This window comes from Pseudopipra pipra, chromosome 4 (genome assembly GCF_036250125.1).
Source record: "Pseudopipra pipra isolate bDixPip1 chromosome 4, bDixPip1.hap1, whole genome shotgun sequence".
Taxonomy (NCBI): domain Eukaryota; kingdom Metazoa; phylum Chordata; class Aves; order Passeriformes; family Pipridae; genus Pseudopipra; species Pseudopipra pipra.
In genome coordinates this window covers 27,601,478-27,623,592 of record NC_087552.1, presented here as the reverse complement: position 1 = coordinate 27,623,592, position 22,115 = coordinate 27,601,478, and the positions used below count along the sequence as shown (strand labels likewise).

At 42.4% G+C, this 22,115-nt stretch overlaps 2 protein-coding genes across 3 annotated transcripts; both read right to left on the bottom strand.

Annotated features, from left to right (window-relative positions):
• Positions 1 to 3,487: 3,487 nt before the first annotated feature.
• Positions 3,488 to 7,763, bottom strand: OSTC (oligosaccharyltransferase complex non-catalytic subunit). Of its 2 annotated transcripts, none has more exons than XM_064652081.1 (4): positions 7,487 to 7,763; positions 7,198 to 7,291; positions 5,450 to 5,647; positions 3,488 to 4,142 (listed from the first exon to the last, which is right to left on the bottom strand). In XM_064652081.1, exons 1-4 carry the CDS (start codon positions 7,623 to 7,625, stop codon positions 4,124 to 4,126), a joined length of 450 nt encoding a protein of 149 aa, XP_064508151.1. In that variant the 5' UTR covers positions 7,626 to 7,763; the 3' UTR covers positions 3,488 to 4,123. The 2 variants fall into 2 exon arrangements, with proteins under 2 accessions (XP_064508151.1, XP_064508149.1); XM_064652079.1 differs by having other exon boundaries at positions 7,385 to 7,729.
• Positions 7,764 to 10,650: 2,887 nt separating this feature from the next.
• Positions 10,651 to 14,468, bottom strand: RPL34 (ribosomal protein L34). The gene is made up of 5 exons (XM_064652082.1): positions 14,426 to 14,468; positions 13,516 to 13,589; positions 13,318 to 13,417; positions 12,461 to 12,564; positions 10,651 to 10,777 (listed from the first exon to the last, which is right to left on the bottom strand). The coding sequence occupies exons 2-5, from the start codon at positions 13,578 to 13,580 to the stop codon at positions 10,693 to 10,695; spliced, it is 354 nt and encodes a 117-aa protein (XP_064508152.1). The 5' UTR covers positions 13,581 to 13,589; positions 14,426 to 14,468; the 3' UTR covers positions 10,651 to 10,692.
• Positions 14,469 to 22,115: the final 7,647 nt, after the last annotated feature.

Genomic DNA, 22,115 nt, shown 5'->3' with positions numbered 1-22,115 from the left:
TTCCATTGCATGCAGGATTTCCATGTGCGTCAGGAAAATAAATGAGAATTACTATCTTCCCCATAGTGACATTGGCTCCCAGTATTGGAAGCAGAAGAAATTATGGATTGTCTCAGTTTATAAGACTGTAACTCTTAAGAAGTCTAAAATATAGTGCTTCCTAATTAATATATTAAGAACATATATTTAGTCATATTTCTTCAAAATGATGGAACTGTCTTTCTTCCTCCACAGATTGTATCAGTGACACAGATCTTCCAAAGATGTATCAGTTCTTGGAAAAGTAAGGATGGGGGTCAGTGGAACTGTTACCTTGGACTTCTGGAGGGCAGACTTTGGCCTGTTTATGGGCATGATTAACAGTTCCCTGGGAGGCAAAGGAGTCCAGGAAGGCCTGGCATTCTTCAAGAAGCAAATCTTAAGGGTGCAGAAACAGGTAATCCCGATGCGCCAAAAGACAAGATGAGCGAGAGTAAGATTGAAGAGAGAGCTTTGGCTGAAACTCAGGACAAATAGAAGAGTTTATGACCTCTGGAAGAAATGGCAGGCAACACAGGAGGAGTACAAGGATGTCAAGAGGTTATGCAGGGAGGGTCAAAGCCCACACAGAATTTTATCTGGACACAGCTGTAAAAAAAATTAAAAGTGTTTCTATAAATACATTAGGAACAAAAGAGGGGCTAGGGAGAATCTCCCTCCTTTAGCAGATCTGGGGGGAAACATAGTGACAAAAGATGGGGAAAAGACCGAGGTACTTCACGCCTTCTTTGCCACCTTCTCTTATAAGAGGACCAGTTATTCTATGAGTACCCAGCCCTCTGAGCTGGAAAATAGGGATGAGGAGCAGAATGTTTTGATCTGCTGGAGGGTAGGAAGGCTCTGCAGGGGGATCTGGACAGGCTGGATCCATGAGCCAAGACCAACTGCATAAGGTCAAGTGCTTGATCTTGTCTTTGGGTCACAACCGCCCCAGCCAGCACTACAGGCTGGGGGCAGTGGCTGCAAAGCTGCTTGGCAGGAAAGGACCTGAGGGTGCTGTTTGACAGCAGCTGAACAAGAGCCAGCAGTGTGCAAAGGTGGACAAGAAGGCCTATGAGAAGCAGCTGAGGAGCTGGGGTTGTTTAGCCTGGAGAACAAGGAGGCTCAGGGGTGACTTTACTGCTCTCTACAACTACCTGAAAAGATGTAGCCAGGTGGAGGTCGGTCTCTTCTCCCAAGTAAAAAGCGACAGGATGAGAGAAAACAGCATCAAGTTGCACAAGGGGAGGTTTCGATTGGGTATTAGGAAAAATTTCTCAACTGAAAGAGTGGTCAAGCACTGGAACAGGCTGCCCAGGGAAGCAGTGGGGTCACTGTCCACTGTCCCTGGAGGTATTTAAGACATGTATATGTGGCACTTAGAGACATGGTTTAGTGGTGGGCTTGGCAGTGTTAGGTTGACAGTTGGATTCGATGGTCTTATAGGCCTTTTCCAACCAAAGTGATTCTTTGATTCTGTTACTATTCCACAATTTGCAGGAGTCCGGAAAATGCATTAGTGGTGGGGTGGCATGGGGGGAAAAGAAACCAGGATATTTGTTCTTTTTTATCTAGAGGTATTTTTCAGCTTAACTCACTCAGGTATAAGATCACTTACGTATATACTAACTAAAAGCTACACAAGTTATTTATCTCCTCTAGACTATATTGCCTAGGCATCATCACTCAGATATTACACTGAAGCCTACAGAGAAGCCATGGATTCAGTATTTTCTCCATCAAGAGAGCCAGAAAATCAAACCTCTCCACTTCAACCTGACTTTTTTTATTGCACTTGGAAGCAGGCCAAATTTCTGGTTTTAATCGTGAAAAGATGTGTTCCTATAAGCTCTGCTTTACCTTTATCACAGTGTTTCAATTTTGTTTTTAATCTCCCACCCCACAATCTAGTTCAGTTGAACCTTGAAGATATGAACATAAAACACAGATGGACATTGTCACTAGTTATGGGAAGTTTTCTTTCAGTCACTGAAATATTCCTATTTAAGTCCCTACACTAGAGGCCACCTGCTGTTACCTATAAAGAACAGTAGACAGTTGCAGAAAGCACCAGGCTTTGTTTAACTGAAAATGGGATTGCCCTAAAGCATAGCAATACCTCTTCTTTGCAGGTTGACAGTGCTCAGTAGAAATTTTTCCTTTGGTGACCCAGAAGCCTCCAACCCGCATCCAAAATGAACCAATCTCCAGCTGTGCATTCTGCAATCTTCCTACCCAGTATGTGTCTTATTTCTGGGTGGTCTGTCTTCTGTTCTGCATTTGTTTTCCTGGTTCTCTCTGTGCCTCATACTTTGGCAGATAATCATACCAGACCTAGCTTGTAGCCTGTGACCAAAGAAACATAAGTGATGTTCATTCAGCTTTCCTTGCTGCAGACAGTGTCACTGTCTTAGTTCTGGGAGAGTAAAACTACTACCTTGCAATTATGTCTGCTTTATCTGTTGTTTCAAGTTACATCACCTGGCATGCAATTAAAATGAAACACACTCCACAGACCACAGGCACTGAACTATGCCTTTAAAACCACTGTTTAAGAGCATGCTCAATTTAGAACCAGCTGCAAATCTGGGAGGCTGAAGCTGAATTGCCGTGGAACAAGCACTGAGCCAGAGAATCTTGATTATATTCAGATGCATTAAAAGGTTGATCTATGTATCTAGTTATTTACTTACATAATATCAATACTCCCCTTTGAAGGTAAGCATGTGTCTCATCAAAACCAGAGTGACCAAAAGACAATTGCTTCCAAAAGACTGGAAACGTTGCAGTTATGAGCCTCATAAAACAGCTTAAACTACCTTAAATCTTAATGATAAGCATGTAAGATGAACAGATGAAAAACTGTCACACTGCACGTAAGAATGAGAGAGTAGAAGTGACATCCCAAGGGCAGATGACTAAAATCTAGCTCAGAAATTTGATAAAGTATGTGAACAGTAATGCTTACTTCACAATTACAGGAATAAATTAGTTTTCTCACTGAAAATTATTATACTGATTAAAATAGTGTTTCAAACACATATGGCTTGCAAAAAAAAAAAAAAGACATTTATGGAGATTCAGAGGGATCTTTCCTTCCTCCAAAATGCAATACATTACTTGAATGAAACATACCAGCAACATTCAATCTTTTAAAATTAGGACAAATTAAGTTGGAACCTTGCCCCTCACACAAAAAAGCAGCAGCTTAAAAAAGTAAGTTTTCTTGGCTACTGATAACAGTATGTTGTTTGCATACAGTACAAGTTCAAGGAAAACGAGGTTTCTTGTCCCTGATATTAAAAAAGAAAATAAAAAATATCATTATCCAACAGTGAAAATTAGAACTGAAATTATATGGTCACGGTATGGCATCTCAAGTCTGGATATAGAACAGTCCATGCACACAAGAAAAAGCTTCACAGATGGGCACACAAGAAAAAGCTTCACAGATGGCATAGAATTAAAATAATTTTGTAGAAAATAAGTTTTATTTGGCTCCTTTTGTACACTTTTTCTTAAAAAAAAAAAAATGCACATTCATACCGTTTGCCTTTCCCAGTGCATGTCTGGATTTGCTCACACAGAGCCAGTAATATCAAGGCAAAAGGTGCCTTTGAAATAATTTCAGACACATGGTATTTCAGCTGTAAAACATCCAAAGTTACTAATTTTCTGATTATAACTTGGAAATATTGTTTCAGGTGTTTCTTCTCTGATTCACACATGTAAGTGTCCCACACAGGGAAGAGGAGACAGACCTGCAACAAAGAACTGTCAAGTCAATGGCAAATACTCATTTTAGGTAGAGCTAAAGGTAGCTTCATACTGAGTTGGGATATAAAAGAAATACTCAGCTAGGTGACTTCTCTTTTTCAAAAGCTCTACATCAGAAATGATAAAACATTGCTGGAGTACTACAAATCAGCCATTGGTAGTGAGAGTTTGTTTGCAGAGGAAGCACTCTTTCCCTAGTTGTTTCTCACAGCCAGGTCTCTTTGCTGTTGTTGATGGTGACTATGGAACTTGTTTCTTCCTGTTTCTTCTTAAACGTTTCATGAAGTGAAGCAAATTCAGCTTGAGCTTTCATACACCACAAGAGGTACTAACCCATCAAGTAGCCCCTACAGAAAACAAAATAAGTCAGAAAAAGAGGAAACACAGGCAGCACTCCTCAGAAAATCAAGAGATGTACAATCTCAAAACAAAACTTTAGACTGCCAAAACAACTGCTGATCAAGGCTATTTGGCCATCTTAACTACACACTCCTTTCTCAGTTGATTTCCTTCAATGAACACTGAAAATGGAATAGCCTATTCTAAATCCAACTTTGATAGTTGTCTGGAATTTCTGAAGCCCATGCTACACCCTATGAAAGGTTCTTTATTTGTACCCTTCACACAAACTACCAGTTTTAAGGTATCCAATACAACCTGATCTTTTCTGGCATTCAACACAAATCTGTTCTCTTTTCTCTTCCATTTCTCTGAAGTTCTGTTCTTTAATGAATTTCAGAAAGGGACCTCTTAAGACACACGTGTACTCAATGAAACAAAAAAATATATAGCATCAATGAAGCAAGAATACAGAGCAGGCTCCTATCCAGCTCTCTGCTGCCAGGGAACCCATCACTTCTGTGTTATTAAAGAAAAATTCTAACTACGCTGCAGAGGCACAAAAAAATATTTAAGAAAGGAAGAATGACGGTCACTATTAAATGAACACTTCATGGAGCTACTCCAAAAATTAGGTACCAGTACCCCCAGACATCAGGTTTCAGCTCTTCTAAATTAAACAGATGGACTGAAAAATAACAAGGAGGGAAGAAATCGGAAAACCTGCATTTAGATATTTGGATTTTGCATAGTCTGAAAGCTCCAGACCTTTCCTACTTTTTGATCTGTGAATATAGATGCATTAAAACACTATATACATTGTATGCTTCAGTTTTCCAGCAACAACAACAAAAACCCAGACATCATCTTTACTTTAGGACTGCTTTGGATGTTTCTGAACACTTACTACTGCTACCATCAATTATTCCAGTTATGATATCTAAAGTATGCTGTCCCTATAAAGAACTTATTTACCTTTCTTTGACAATTTCTTCTTCCTCAAAGTACTAATTTGTAACTACTTTTACCTGACCAGTACATACAATGAATTTTAAAGTACACTGACCAAGTCAGACTCACTAATTGTATTTTTTTACATACCAAGAACTGTCGCCATTTTTTAACCACAGCACAACCTTACAGTAGCTGGCTCCCAAAGCATCCCACCTCACTCAAGGTGTTCCAAAAAAAGTGTTGAAAAAAGCAACTTATAGTCAAGCCAAAGATCACTGTATTTGCTGTTACTTTTAAATTTAACATGTCACACATGAGCCCACAAGGAGAAGAAAAGCTGAAAGATAATTAAATCACTTACGGCAATTTCATCCTCATGAAAACTCTGGCCATGAAGAAGCTCAAAAGCACACTGACAAATCCAATAAAGAGCAAAAGAAATCTATTCAACTTGGGGATATTTGGTGCATTGGATCGATCCAGAATTATGAATCCTAGTCCACCCATTGTGAAGAGGAAGCTGGATGCGAGGCCTTCCATAATATACTGTCCATTTACTCTAAAGGAAAAAAAAAAAGGGTGAAGGGAAGAAGAGAAACCAGAAAAAGATTAAAGAAATCATTTACATTTCAAACCCCATCTAGTCAACCTGCTTTTGCTGTACAAACACATAGCATGTTTAATTTTGATGGCTGACTTTCTAACTAAAAGTAAGCAGGAAACCAATTTTATACAATTACATCAAGACTTCAATATGTAACTTATCTCCAGGACTGACAGTCTGCAGGTGACCAGTCAAACAGACCAGCGGATTTACACATAGTAGTGTACACTAATGGCTACTGCACAGGCTCATCAGTTTTCAGAAATATCTATTCCAAGGAAGTCCCTAGTTACACAGATGGCTCAAGGCATGGAACCATGATCCTCCTATTTCCATCCCAATGTTTAGGCAGAGTGCCTGAGTCCTTATCTCCGGACAAATCCCACTCAGAGCAATATGTCAGCACATGAAGCACATGCTGGTTGCAGCACACAGCAATTCCTGCCTGCAGGATGTTTCGCTCCCTGCTCGCTGAGGCTGCACATATCCGTTGCAGGGACCCAGCCCAAGGGTGTCCCAGCTCTCTGTCAGTCCAGACAGCCAGAATTCCTTCTGACAAAGCTCAGGTGGAGAGAGGAGATGACAGGGTGCAGAAAGGATATTGCACCTGGATCACAAATCTCCTGCTTCCCACAGTCACCAAACCAGTTTCCTATCCTTGTAATTAACAATACTAGTAATCTCATAAAACTGGCATTGATGAAACAACTATGCATGCTAATACATAAACAAAGGTTATCATTAATGCCTCATATCCTGAAAACAAAAAAGTTGGTCTTCTTTCATGTTGTTTACACTGTCTTGGGCTAAAGTGTAAGCAACTCCCTGCAGCAGCCAGATTCATCTGCGCTGGAACAATCCAAGCCAGTCTGAAATATGTATTGTATCTAGTCCAAGTCAAAATCTGCACATGAAGCTTGACACAGACCTCACAGATTCAAACAATATTTTTGGTATTTGTTACCACATACATAAAATACCCATGGCTACAAACGTGCATTTAACTGTCTTCAGACCAATCTGTTACCAAGAGTCTCTAGACTGTTTTCAGTAAAAGGCTCCAAGAAGACACTGTTGTTGCATACTTGTAATTATTTTCCCCACCCTCAGACACAAGAGTCCCAACTACACTGGAGTTTAAAAGGCCAGAACCAGAAATTTCACAAACATCAAGTGTGCTGCTATGAAAAACCATCAAATGTATCTGCATCCACTATAAAACTCAACTCAAACAGCGGGAAACAGAAGTATTGCAAGCTCAAAACATTTTTTTTTATCAGAGTTTTCATTTTTTAAAGTTTTAGGACTAGGCTTTTCAATTTCAACTGTTTTCAATGCTCTTTTTTTTTTTCTAAGTATTTGCAAACCAAGAATTGATATAGAACAGTTGCCTTGCACAGAGAGCTCAAAAGAAAAAGCAAAAAAAAAAGCAGATGCACAGCTCCGTAAGGCGGCGTTTATTCCCCCTGTACTTGGGCATCTGCAGGACAGGGCTCTGCTCCTACCTGTATGCCAGAAAGGCCACCGGCCTCTGATGTCCGTGCTCGTCTGTCATCGACCCCACACTGGGAGGCTCCACAATCACGTCATAGATAATTCCTGTGGGAAGGAAAACAAGCACCGTCTTTGACACGCAGCAGCGAGAACGGCCCTGACCTCGCAGGGACGCCCGGGGCTGGCCGAGGGTCGGACCTGGACAAGGATCAGCGGCGGCTCCGCCGCCCGGGGCAGGGGCCGACGAAGAGCTGCTCCGTGAGCGAGGCCTCCCGCCCGCCCCGCCGGTCGCGGCCTCACCTCCGGTGATGAGGAAGTAGGACACGACCACCAGCGCGTACACGGTCATGGCCGAAGGCATGTGCACCCAGCTCGGCCGCTTCAGCTTGATGTTGGGGCACTCGAGCACGGCGAAGGGCAGGCGGTACAGCGTCTCCATGGCGGCGGTGCGGTCCCAGGGGCAGCCGCAGCGCCGCTGCTCCTTACCTCCTTACCTTCTTCCCTTCCTTCCTTCCTTCCCTCCCTCCCTGCCCGACCCGTCCCGCCGCCGCCGAACCCTCCGCGGCCGGACACGAAAGCGGAAGCGGAAATGGGCTGCCGAGTCCTGACAGGGGAAAATTGACAAATTTAAAAACTACAAACTAAACAAATCACTCGAAATCTATGCCCAGACGGAAATTATAGGCATGAAAAAAAAGACAAGTTTTTTTTTCTGCGTAAAAACATCGGAAAAGCTTCTCGCCCGCCGCCGGATGATCTATCTGTCTTACTCACCTGCCGGGACCCGGCAGACCTGACGTGTCGGTGCCGAGTAACGGCTCCAGGCGGTGGGCATGGTCGGGGGCGCGGTCAGTGAGCGGGCCCCGCCCCCGAGCCGGGCAGCCACGTGTCCACCCGGCGGGTCCCGGTGCCGCGGGGCCGGGATAGGCACACGCGTGTGCCCGGCGGGAACACCGGCGCTCGACGCTGGGGAATAGAACAAGATCCACAGTAGCCTCACCCCAGTCCCTGTGCAGGGAGAGTGGGGCTGGGATGCCCCTCGCCCGCCCCTTGGGATGTTGTGGATGTGGTGCCCATCCTGACCTGCAGCCAGAGAAGACCCCGACAGCTGCACAGCGAGACCAGGGAGAAAAGGCACAATCCAGCAGTAGCTGCTGAGAGCACCCGGGTTACCTGTGCATTACAGATCAGCTCACACACTTCTGCAAGCATGCAAGCACCTCATCAGCCCAGACCAGCCACACCAGGCAGGACATAGGGAAGAAACTCCCTATTTTCAGCGGAAGCTTGTCTAGTTCCTCTTGCTTCGTGGAAGGCGCAGGGGAGAGCCCTTCACTCCAGGTTACAGGAGCGCATTTAAAAACACGTGCTCCAGCTGAACTCGCCCCACTTGACCAAGCCATCCAGCCTACTTCCCACTGCCCAGCCCTGCCCCAAATGACTGCCCCCATACTCACATGGCACTGTCTGCTCAAACTGCTAAAAAAGAAATTAAGAGCCTTCTTACCATTTTGCTGACATTTTGCCTAACGACTGCTTTTATTTCTGCCAACAGCAGCAATATCACTTCTTCTAACTCAGAACTGCTGTCTCTCAGTGCAATCATGTAATATATAATTAGCTATTTTTAGTGTTGGCCTTTCTGTTTGAGAAAATCTCCCTCTGTGCCTGTCAACAGACATTTATGACTCTTACCCTCATTATTCCAAAAGTGTTCTCCCTCCATCTTGCATCCTTTCCAAGAGCCTGAAGGAAAACTCTAATCTCACAGCTTTTAAAGCAAAACAAGAGCACTTTTGGGGCAGGTTAGACATGCCTGCCCTACTTGCTGCTTCTGCTTTAAAAAAACTTTTCCAGCATGCTGAAGTACTGAAGTTTGTACTAACACAGGAAGACAACTAATAAAATTTTAACTTCATAAACTAACTATAGTAACGGCACCTAAAAATGTCAGGGTACTAATGTTAGTCTTAAATAAACCTCCTTTAATTAGCTACAGCCTTTGCAACAAGTTTTAGCATAACCCAAGCTGAGGAAAAACGCTTCATAACTTAAAGCTGCAACATTTATTTTGAGTACACTGACAGAATCATTTTAAGAACTTGGGACACCGTGAAAAAATTATTGGGGAGGTACAGCTCCTTTCACCATGCACGATGTTAAGTCAGATTCCCTGGATCATAGCCACCTCCTGTTGTCACACCCAGGAGGCAGCTGTGAGTTGGCAGGCACCTCATCCAAACCACTAGCTTGCTGCCACCAAAGGGCAGGGCTTTTCACCAACTCAGTCTGCTGTCCTTTGTTTCTTGGCTGACTGTACAGCCTAACAGGCTGCAGAGCTGGGCACAGTGTGATGAGGTAGGAGGGACCTGCACACATCCCTCAGAGCCACAGCCTGAGCACTCCACATGCGACTTTAGAAACCTCTTGGCACCCTCACTGCTCCCAGTTAAATCTCTGCACTCAGTAATTGTTTCTCCTCCTTTCTTATTCTCATGGTGGAACTTACCACTTTTTGAAAAAAGTTATTGGTAAAAATAGATAAAAATACATTCTTGTCAGATACTAAAAGCAGTTAAAAATTCAGAGCTGGGGGCAAGGAATACCACTGTACCCACAGGTAACACGAGAATTATCCTGAGTGCGTTAAAGCACTCCTGGATAGCATTAGAGGCACATTTAGAGCTCTCTACAAAACAGAATGAAGCAAAGCCATTTTCACTTTTTACATTACCATTACATCCTTGGTGATAAACCAGCAGAATTTTGGTTCAAGTTTCAATACCAGAGGCCTGAATTGCTCCTCTAAAACCTAATGTGGAAGACACATTAAAGGTTTGCCTTAGCTGCACCCTGGAGCTCTGCTGGTATCATACCTCCAAGTGCTGACCCAGGAAGCACCCAAAGAACAGGATACAGCAGCCGCAGCTTTCTTCCAGGAGATTCAGATGTAGCAGTGTGCAACTGTTGCTAGTGGGTACAGCAATGGTATTGAGAAGTCAGACTATTCCTCCCCTTCAGATTCAAGTAATGGTAAATGTATCACATACAATTAAAAAAAAAATTATCTACCTTAGGCCTACACTAGCTCTCCTCTTCTTCACCTGACAATCTTTCTTCCAGCCTTTTGATGGTTTGCTTCTCCTTTTCAGAGTCCAAACTTTCTTCTGAGCCAAGTTCTCTGATGACTTCATACACAGCTGTTGCCATAAAGAAATAAAACCTGCACTGCTCGAAGTTACTCCAATCCCTCCGCAGGACTGAGAGGCAGAGCTGGGAGTCCTGTTTAACCAGACCTTGTTCCACCTGCTTGATCTCCCTGTAGCACACAGCACAGAACAGAGCATCCTGACTTACGGGTTTTGTTGCAAAACAAAACTGCAAAACCCAGTTCTGAATTCTACAAGCTGTGAGAAGCAGCTCCTACCAGCCTTGAACAGAACATGGAATGACAGGACACAAGAGAAGTGGAGCTTTCATTTATTGGGATGAAACTACAAATAGATTCACTTTGACTTCTGGCTCTGTGCTTGTGCCTTCAGTACTTTCACAACAATCTTCTGCTCCTCAATAAGAAAAGCTCGTTTGATCCTGGAAAAAAAAAACAACTTAGGGACATGTATCTACCTACTTCAGTAAAAATCACAAAAATAACACAAGTTACAATTAATTCTGCAGTCTCCAACATCATTGCATATGTGGTGCTAGTTCCACAATTACGCAAAAAGGGAAACTGTCCACGTTCTTGCCAGCAGCAAGAGACAGGGACAGTGGCACTGGATGAATGTAGTGGTTTGGGGAAGAAGGTCTACTGTGCCTACAAATTTAAGGTGAGTGGCTTGTAGGCAAGCAAGGTAATACCCAATGGCTGAACACTGGGAAAGTTACTGTCTTCACCAATCTGAAAGCAAAAAGCAGAACTCCTAACTGGCAAGTTAATTTAACTGCTAAGTCGTCACTGGTGTGATCAGTCATGGTCAGTCCTCTTCCACAAAACTATGGTAAACTCTAGGTGCATCCAGTTATCAAAACCAGGAACAGTTCCTCTGTCAGGATTAAAGCTCTTTTGCACATCAACAGGGAAAATCCTAACAGGTCAAGTCATGCCCAAATTCAGCTATTTCTGCAAGATATGCAGGGCCAGCATGCAGATGGACAGACCTATGCAACAGTACTCATACATCAATGGCCTATCTGATGGTTTTGAGTTAAAACACAAATACACCATACTCACTTTTCTACCTCTGAACACTGAAGTACCTTCCATATGCATTTGGTATATATGGCTACTTTTGCAGTACCCAAAACCTACCAGAGATGCCTAAGCAGGTACAGGAGAAAACCCAAACATTACAGGGAAGGAGCTGTGTTTTTTGGTTTAGGCAGAATAGGAATAAGACATACTCATGCATTAAAAAATACCTATCAAGCTCATTAAGTGTTTGGAAAAACACTCAGGGAAAAAAAATTGGTTTTCAATACAGTAAAGTTATGCTATGGATCTGCAGCTGTAACAACTCATCTTCAGTAGCACCTAATGTAATTTAAGAACTCCCACGTGCCAAAAAAACCAATCAATCAACCAACCAAATAAAAAAAAAACCACCACCCAAAAAACCCAACAGAAACAAAACCAAAAAAACCCTCTGTCATTAGACTGCTGACGCTGGAGATCTGCTTTGGTTGCCATTCACAGAGATGACAAAATTTGACATAATTTTTTGTCATACATTTTTCCTCAAACTTTTGTCAAGGAAGTATAGGATGTACAGCTGTTATACAATAAAACTGAATTTAGTGAGGCCCAGCAAAGGCCATCTTAAAGCTTAATCACATAAAGATGCTTAACATGCAACCAAATAATATCTCTGAACCCCAAAACACTACAAAGAGGTGAGAAATTCAACTAAACTTGCACTAGTAACTTTGTGTAAGACAAAAGAATAGGACAACAGACGAGAAAAGTCTACGGGGGCTGAACACAAAACAAAAATCCTGCATGAGCAGACTTTAGCACCCAAGCAGCAGCACAGTATAAAATCATGAAGAACATGAGGTCTCTACAAAGCAGCTTCATATACAGTAAGTAGCTCAGTCCAAAGGACAGGGACAGACACTGCTGCTCACATGCTCCAAGCTGACCCTCTCCATTTCACTACACCAGTGTCAGACAAGAGTCTTCAAAATTTTAGTCCACATTACGAAAACACAGAGAGATGTAAAAATCTCACACGAGGTAACCTCAAGAGTGAAGTTCCCTTTCTGTAAGCTTACCTGTCACGGACACACTTAGCACACATAGAACCACCATAGGCCCTGCTAACGTGCTTCTTCGTTTTGGACAGCCTCATGAGAACTTTGGGGCGTACAGCACGGACCTATGGAGAGCAAAAACAGGAAGTGTATCATAAGACAGGGATTTTGGGTAACAGCCATATAAAAAACATCACTTTCATAGTTTTAAAGAAAAAGCAGCAAGACCTGAAGTTGACTTGATATTCAAGACGCTAAGAAGTGACTGAAGTCACAGCTCATTGTATGTGCCACCTTCAGCACTCCCAAGCTGATCTTTTTATTCTATCATAGGGTTTCACCAACAGGTTTGTAAAAAAACTGTTTATAGTAAGAGACTGTTTTCCCAAGGGTTCCCAAGGAATTGCTCAAAGATAGACATTACTCAAGCATTCCATAACTGTTAAAAGCATTGATGTTACATCAATAAATCATTTGGAAGAAAAATATCAGGCTAAAAACATTCATTCCTTAAAGTTTTCTAAAGGTTGGCTTACCCTTTTTTTTTTTTTTGCAAGTCTAACAGATCCAATTTAGATTTTTAAATCACAGAATCACTTTGTCTAGCTTCAAAAGTTCAGTTACATGTTATAAAACAATGGGGTTTAAATGTAACAGTAACAAGAATCTCAAGCATTAAAAAGCAATTACTGTTTGAGCTTCCAAATCTCATTTTACCAGCTAAACCTTACCCTATTTGAACAAAAATATTTTAAAGAAGTTATTACAACAAGAACTCACCAAATAAACAGGCATATCACACTACTTGAAAAGGCTCTTTGTACTGAAAAAACATTGCTATGGAGAAACACCCTTATGCCAGCCAGGCTCATACTTACACCACGAAGCCTTCCTGGGCATATCCCACATGCTGACTTGGGTGCCTTTCCCACTTTCTTGGTGTAAAGGTAAACAATCCTGTTCCCGGGTGTTCGGGACCTGAGCACAGCAAAAAAAACCACTCAGTTAATGTAACAACCAAAACTTAACCATCACCTTCTTACAATGTCAGTTTTCTTAGAAACTGTCTTACTTACAGTCTGGTCTTGTTGGAAGCTGTGTTGTAGGACAACCTACGGCGGTAGGTCAGGCGCTGAACCATTTTTTACACCTAAGGAAGCCAAAACCAAAGCAGCACTAGTTTAAGGGTTGGATATCCACATAGAAGTTCATGTATCACAGCACCACCTGTGCTCCAGGTGTAAATTAGGATCTGTCCATTCTGCAGTAATAAAATTCGAGCATCTCCTCATCACTGATAGTCAACACAATTAAAAAAACAACAAAACAAATGACAGCAGTTACAGCATGGTTTGCAATGAGGATCCATTTGAACTAACTTGCACACTGCTCAATATCCTGGTCTTGCCCACGTGATGTCACGCTTCCCGAAGAAACTGCTTAAAGCTTTAGCAGCTACATATTTTATAATCAACATAAGCCTCGGACTTTATAATCCTGTTGTTCAAACCTGAACTTGCCAATGAAAAGGCATATTATATTACCTGAAAAGGCTCTGTGTGCTGAAAAAACACTGCTGTAGATGAAAACCCTTATACCAGGCTCATACTTACACCGCACAGGCAATTTTATAATAAGCTACGTATTTTATAATAAGCTACGTATTTTATAACCAACTGGCAAAGCCGCAGATTGAGTTGCAGCAAGCCGCGCGGTTTCCTATCTCATCTGAGAGCAAACTGTGTTAGTAACAGCCCAGGCACAGACCGCAGCCACTCACTGGGGCCCGGGAGACGCGGGCCCTGCTGGGGAGGCCCGGCCTCTCCATCGGGCAGCTCTTGCCGCACCGCCAGCCCAAACGCGGGCGGCAGCGGCACCGCTGATCCCTCTGCACAGCCCCCCGGGGCCTCTGGTCGCCCTGTCCGCCCCCCGTGCCGCGGATGGGGGCGGATAGACGCGCACAGCCCCCGGCCCGCGCCGCCATACCTGGAGCCGCCGGACCCGGAAGAGGAAGCGGAAACGCGCGGGGCAACACTGAAAGAGCTGCGCGCTGGAACCCGGAAGGAATAGCGGCACACACCCACTGCCATTCGTCTCCCGGCCGTGCTGGCGTGTGGGCGCCGCCATGTTGTACGGAGAGGAGGTGCAAGGGCGTTGTACGCCGCCATGTTGTACGGATAAAGTGGGGCGGGTCTCCGCTCGGCGGCAGCAGCGGGAGCGGCGGCGCTGGAAGCGGTGGGGATGATGGGGGTCACGGTGAAGCACGAAAGAATCCTTTCTGCTGCAGACGCTCCACTTTTCCCAGGGTTTCTCTGCACAGGCTTCCCCGCCCGCCCCCTTCCCCCCCCGTTTTATTTATTGTGCGTTTTACCGAAAAAAGTTTTGTGCTTCGTTATGGTGGTTATGTAGCTGTGGGCCCAGAAGCCGTTTCTCAGGGTGCTGTTCTAAGCTCTGAATTACAAGTCATTCATACATGGCTTTTCCATGCCAAACCAGCAGGTAACACACCTGGAAGCTGTGTGTTTTACACAAAACTTCCACCATTTGGAAAAGCTGGTCTCCCTGAAGGCTGTGCCCCTTCTCCTGCCAGAATCCCCTGGATGCCACACCTGGAGCACCATAGGGATGTCCTTGCCATGCTCCATTCCCCTTAGGATACCCTCCCAGACGCTGCACCAGGCTGACAGGCTGATCCCAAAACTGGGCCCTGTGGAGAGCAACACCGTACCAGTGTTTGTCTGACACCCCCTGGCCGTGCCAGCACTGCACTCGGAGCCTTGGATGAAAGATCCTTGTGCCTGTTTACCAAAACGTGTACTCACTGTTTCATGTGCTCCAGGGCAGATGCTTAAGTAGGAGCAAGAAGATATAAAACTTTCTCTGTTGGTCAGGTCAAAGGTCCACCTCACTCAAAATACTATATCCAAGCCACAGGTACCTAATAAAAAGCATCGGGGAGATAGGACACAGCTAGTTGATCTTTCCCTTAATACACCCTCCCTGCGTTCAGCTGTCAGCATCATACAACTTTCCTGATCTGGGTCACATTTTCTGACTTTTGAGATTAGCCCAGTTGGTTAGAGCATGGTGCTAATAACATCAGGGTTGTAGGTTTGAGCCCTATAGGGGCCATTCACTTAAGAGTTGGACTCAACAATCCTCGTGGGTCCCTTCCAACTCAGAATATTCTGTGAAATCTATTTAATAGCCTCTGGTAGATCCCTGAGAAAAGATTTTCATATGGCATCAATGGGAAACCACCATCTGCAAGGGGGATGGGGTTGGGCCCACCATCTGTGAGCCCTGAAATGCTCTGTTGCTCCACTGACCTGAGCAATGTTCCACAATGACAACCAGGGACCCACACATTAAATATGCAGGGTGCTGCTGCTGCCATCATTAGTGGCTTCAGCTTTGCTTTTGGAGAGTAGCGGGTGCTCAGAAAGCTTTGATGTGTCCTTCTGGCCTTATTTATGGGTTTGAAACTCACAGTTCATTGTACTGCAACCTCCCTGTTTTCAATTTATAATTATTATTTTAGTTCATTATTGACTCTTTTTAAAGTGCAAATTATGGACACCAGGATTTTTTTTTCTTTTTCATGAAAGAAGAGAAAATATGTATGAACTCGATTTTAGGGTATATTTAAAATAGGAGCGTATTTCAGATGAAGAGTAAATTTCAGAGCAATTAGAGTATTTAATATGAACTTTCTAGGCCTAGAACCCTGAGGGGAATAGGAAAGCCAATTAAATTAGATTAAATAATCATGCCTAAATATGAAAGTGTAACAGAATCCAATTGTTAAAGAACAACACTATTAAATTATGATAGAATAGTTTAGATGTTGTCAGTGCAACAGGTAACTATTCTATTATTGAAGAACACTATCAATATATTTTTTTGAATTTACCCTGCTTTGGCCTTTAAACTAAACTGGTGTAAATTTTAGAAGCTGTCAATTAAATCCCAGCAGTTCTCTTCTGCTGATGCACTGGCCTAGCTTTTCAAGCATTCTCAGTTTGTTTTGTAAGATGAACAGGGCTATTGGGCAAACGGCTCTTCACAGCATCTAGAAATGTTAGCTCATTGACAACTGGTTTAGTGCTATCTAATGTGGGCATAAGATTTGAAGCAGAAGCTCACGAAGCCCCTTTTGTACAGATTAGTCCTAGTCAAGTGATTCTCTCATGTTCTATGCTTCTCCTACCTCTTCACAGGACCAAATCGTCTCTTTTGGGAGCAGTTATTTTCCACGTCCAACATGTCTCATTACCTCTTTATGCATTTTCTTCTTTCCTTGAATACAACAAAGGGGATGGGTTAGCAAATGCACAACCCAACAATGCAGAAAAGTAACAGTGGCAGCTTATAAAATCTATTTTTCACCTTCTAGGATGTCGGTGGAAGCAAAGGTCCTGAGGACGTGGGCCTTTTTTCTTAAGAAAACTGGAGGTTGGTTTCCAGGGTCTACTTGCTTATTGGCAATGCAAAACTGGAAACCTCCTTTCCACCAGATATGACTAGGAAGATAATCATCTCTGATGGCAGTTTGCTAATATACTGCATTTTGCACTAGCCAGCAAGTTGTCACCATATTCTGGTTTTTGCACCAGAAGAATGCTTTGTTCACAGTTTAAGACCAATTCTTGCTATGTTGACCATCCTTGCTTTCTTTTCCAAATGGTTCTCTCCTTTTCTCTTATTTCTCTGGAAGCCTCCATCTATGTGCATGACCATTTGTTTGGTCACATGGAAAGTTCCAACATGGTAAGAGTGAGAGTTCCAAAATGCATAAGGCTCGATAAGCCCGACTGGATCCCCTTTACTTTCCTCTGCCTTCTGTGCCACTTCCAGGTTCCTGGTAGATTCCAGGAATCTACTAGACCTCAGGAGGACTCCACTGCTCCATTAACTTCTCTTCATGGATCCTTCCAGGGCTTTTCTCCACTATAAGTTTCTCATGTAAAAAATGAGAGATGTTTTCACTAATATTCACTTGCTGTCGTACCAACCTAGACTGGCAAATTTTAAGAGGCATGGGAAGGAACGCAAGCCTGTGTGCAAGCACGTACTGGGTACTGCAGAGAGGGAAAAAAATGATAGCTGGAGGATATGCTGTTCCTGTTAAGCTACAGCCACAATACCATTTCTGTGAACAGCATGTATTTTAGAAATGTCTCAATGAAATCAGAATCCAGCCTCTGGTGCTGCTTGGGTACAACCAGCAGGATTAAGTCTGCAAATGCAGAAAGGAAAGAAGAAACCTTGGAAAAGTACTAGCAACTGCTGGAAAGAAGAGAAAGAAGAGGTCCACTGTCTCTCCAGAGCTAGTTTTTTTCTTAAAATTCCCATCCCCTTGTTAACTATGTGGCATGTGTCATAATCTGATTATATTAATTTCTATCAACATAACCTTCCACAACATAGCCCTGTGCAAATTACGTTATGAGAAACTGTAGTTCATTTCCATTTCAGTGGAGCTTGTTAAACAAGCAAAATTATTTTGTAGCAAAGGGAAAAACAATTTAGTGGAATGCACTCCTAGCATAGGAAGTACATAATATCGTATTTGGGTTGAAACTTTTTCTGTCAGAAATGTCATAACCCTGTAAGAAAGAGAATTAAAATCCCGTTATTTTAATTTACATCTAGCCATGAGATAAGTAAAGTTATCATTGAAATTCTAATTAAATAGGATGATTGACTAAGGTAGGACATCAAAGAGGAGAAGTGAATATGATAAGTCAAAGTCTTATTAATTAGTCCGCGTGGAAGAAATTCCAGGGACGTCAAGCTGAGGCTGCTGCAAGGAGAAAAAAAGCAGACAAGAAAATGTGTGTTTCTTTGAAGTTAGGAACTGAGATAGTGATGGAGGTAATTGTGTCTGACTGGATCCAGTAATGAAGAGCCGTAAATCAGACCCAGGAATCGGAGGAAAGATTCTAGTAACGAATGTGGCTGCCCCCCTGCTGCGAAGAAACAGAATGCAGAGCTGACTAATTGACCCAGTCTATCTCCCAGTAGCTCTCTGTTATTATTTATTAATTTTTAATTTCTGAATTATTTACGTTCTGGGAAATTATTTTTGACAGCCTGTTAGGCGTGCCAAAGTTAATGGAGGATGAAAGGATTGGTACTAGAATTAGCAGGGATGTAGTCACAGGCTACTGAATTTAATGATTTTGGAAGGGAAAATTGATTTCACACAGCGTGTCACTTTATACTACTTTAGGGATACACCAGCTATTTGATTAATTGAGGAATAACCAACTCAAAGTATATTTGAAGTGTAAATGAATCACAGTGCTCAGCTGTTTATTTTTCCCCTTTTCTGATGAGAACACTGAGGTTGCTTAAAGTTGCTGATTAAAACCAATACAGGTAGGCCCCATACTCACACCTGCTTATTTTCTTCTGCCTTAAAAAAAAAAAAAAATTTAAAAAAATCACCATCTGGATGAGACATGCAGTCCTCCATCTCACTTGGGATAGAGTTCATCCTTCCTACACAACGCCTAATTAAACAGGCTTTGTGTGCACTCCCCCTTCCCCTGTGGAAAATGTTTGAGACGGAGCAGGGTACCAAGCCCGTGGGCAGCACATGCAGCTGAGACATGAATTCTGCATGGTGACAGCTCATGTTTGCTTTTCATCAGTCCCTGTAAGTGGGACATCAGATGCAGTAAGGGTCCCTAGCCTACAACATCTCCTGTGTTGGTTCTATTGGTGCAGCAGTGATAAATTGGTCCACTCACCTACCATGCAGAGCAATTGAAAAATAAAGGGGCTCTGCACAGCTTTTCCAGGCTGTGAAAACTGTATTTTCTCCTTGGTGCCAAAAGAAGCTAAATCCTGCCTGCTGCTCACGTCTAAGCCTTCTGACTATCCAGGGCATGGAGGCAATCCTTTTCCAGCAATGTGTGTAATGCTGTAGGCATCTCACATCTCCAGAAAGACTCGTGCTAGAAACATCTCTGGAGCTGCTTGGGATCATCACCTCACTGCTCCTTCCCCCAACAGCAGCCACCCAAGATGAGGGGTATGGCTGCCTTTCTTCTGGCTTACAGGCAGGATGTGCCCTGTGCCCAGGATCAAAGGGGCAAAGCACCCTCACTGACGTGGCTTCCTATGGCAGACTTGGGTAAATCATTTAATTAAGGGCAGTGTAATCAGCAGCGTGGGCACTTGTGGTGGTTACCATGGTTTTGTGTTCTTTAGTGTAATGTCTTCAGGTGACTCTGTTACCTTCCAAACACCTTAACAATCTAGTTACCTAAGTACTAGTCCTAACTGATTTAAGTCCAACTTTGCCAGTTTTAAAATAAGCATAATTGATGTTACTATTTAATAAAATCTAGGGACTCTGAAAAGAGAATTAGTGTACGATTTTTTATCTGCAGAAGTTTGGGGAGAGTAGTGAACACCAAATACTAGGAGTAGATGCTCCTTTCCACAGGAAATGATTCAAAACTATATGCCATAGATTGACATGGATCCCATGAATAGATGAGAAAGGTATAGGCTAGACTCTATTTTGATTCCAATAAACAATAAAACTTCTTTGAACTGACTGAGACCAAACTACTGAGTGAGAGGTTAAGTGTCAAAGGGACCTGGCATTTTGGACAGTTTGCTGTTGCTTTGTTCTTTAAAAAAGGAAGGGCTACATACCATAGCAAATGTTGACAATACCAGGGTGAGAGGAGAAATAAAGAATGAAGAAAGGTCAATCATGCATTACTGTACCTTTAAAAAAATTATATTTGTGTTCATGATTTAAAGATACATTAACAGTACAGGAAGGTTTTGCTGCTTAACTTCTCGAAGGGGTTTATAATTCTTGTAAACATCTCCCTAGTGTTTTTTTCTGAGCGCTTCAGGAGCACTAGGAACATTTCTTTGTGATGTTTTACTGAGGCAAAAATGTAAGAGTAGCCCTTTTTTTTTCAGTTACATTTTGGATTATACCAGTGTCAATTAGCTATGCAAGGAGGATCAGCTACACCAGGATGTTAAAGGAGGTGTGTGACCTGTGGCCTCTTTTCTACTCCAGGGATTGATTCTTCATCAATTTTTTCAGTAACTGCTGTACTGACTCCTCAATCAAAAGCCCGAAGCAAAGACTGTTTTTTCTGGGTCTCCCAAATCCGTAAGAGATCTTTGGGGTTTTTTTTGTGATTGTTATTAAAACTTTCTGAGGAAGAAACACTGTACAAAATGTAGTTAAAACAACTCAAAAAGCAATTTTCAAGATTGCGCTTTTTGTTTGTACTAAAATTGTATCACTGAAATTATACTCACTGCCATGAAATCCTGAAGAGTTCAATTCCCCAGCAGCAGAAAGGAGTATCCCAAACTGCATAGAAAATGTTTTAGATATTTAGATGATGGATTAAGGAACAGTAAATCATGTATTCAAATGTAACAAAACAATTGGGCAATTTATACAACTTGAAGATCTGCTTTACAGTTTTAAAATGGTCAATGAAAAAAAAAATACCTTCTATAGTACATGTAGAAATTAACCCTAAAATATTTACATTCAACAAAAGCAACTTAGTGTTTGGATGATGATGATTTAGCGTGCTCTGGTGTTCTACAGTGGAATGAATCCATCACAAAACTGACTTCTCCCTATTTCAATATTAAAACAAAAGGGATGTGCTTGCAGTGCAGCACCCTGGGAATTCAGCTCAGAAGTCCAATTAACAACAACTAATTCCCCATACTGCCTATTTACCCCTAAGAGTTGGCTAGATATAATAAGCCATGCATTTTGCATTTAAGCTTTTAATGCCCAGAGGATAACAAAAATCTATCCTGATCACTTTTTATTTTCATCATATGAAGAGAGAAGAAAGCATCACTCCCCTTCAGTTAAGTATATCCGTATCTCAGTGCTAAGTCTATGGATGAGCTGCCTCCTGTCTTTTCCCCATGTCTCCTTACCCTACTTCTCCATAAAAGCCTTCATTCTTCAAGAAGACATGAAGGTAACAATCCCTTTGGATGTGTTTTCTGCACAGATAACAACATGTAAAATTATTCACTTTCAAACGATGATCTACTGCTCATTCACTGGACCAAGTTTGCTGCCCTTTAGCCTGTCACACTGTATTGTATGCAGTGTACACTCCCCTTACACTTGTTTTCACTGTAAGATCTGTGAAGGTACTGCCCAGCTGTGAACATATTTTAAAAGCTAAAACTGTAACATACTGTAAATGGTAATGACCATGCTGTAACAGGGTAAGGATTAGGCAAATACTTCCAATAATTAGAATGATCTTCTGCAACTTAATTTTGCTTACAGTGTAAATCAGATTGAACCAAATTCTCAAAAGGTAAAAGTCCAGCACATTACTACACACTTTAAATGCAAAAGGGATAGAAGCAGAGAGAGAGAGAGCACATATGTGCACATGAGGCTTTGGATATTCCTTGCTAGGTACAACTTGAACTATACATTAATAATTAGGGTCACATTAAAATATCTATCTGTCCAGATACACTGTTATTGGTGTTCAACAGAAAACAGTTCAGGTCTAGAGGTACCTATATACAATGGAGCATATGAAAACATTAAGCAAATCACACTGCTTGGTAGCAACACAAAATGTGATGCTGTGCTGAAAGAAATGCCTGGATCAATGTTAGGCAGCCATTCCTGCTG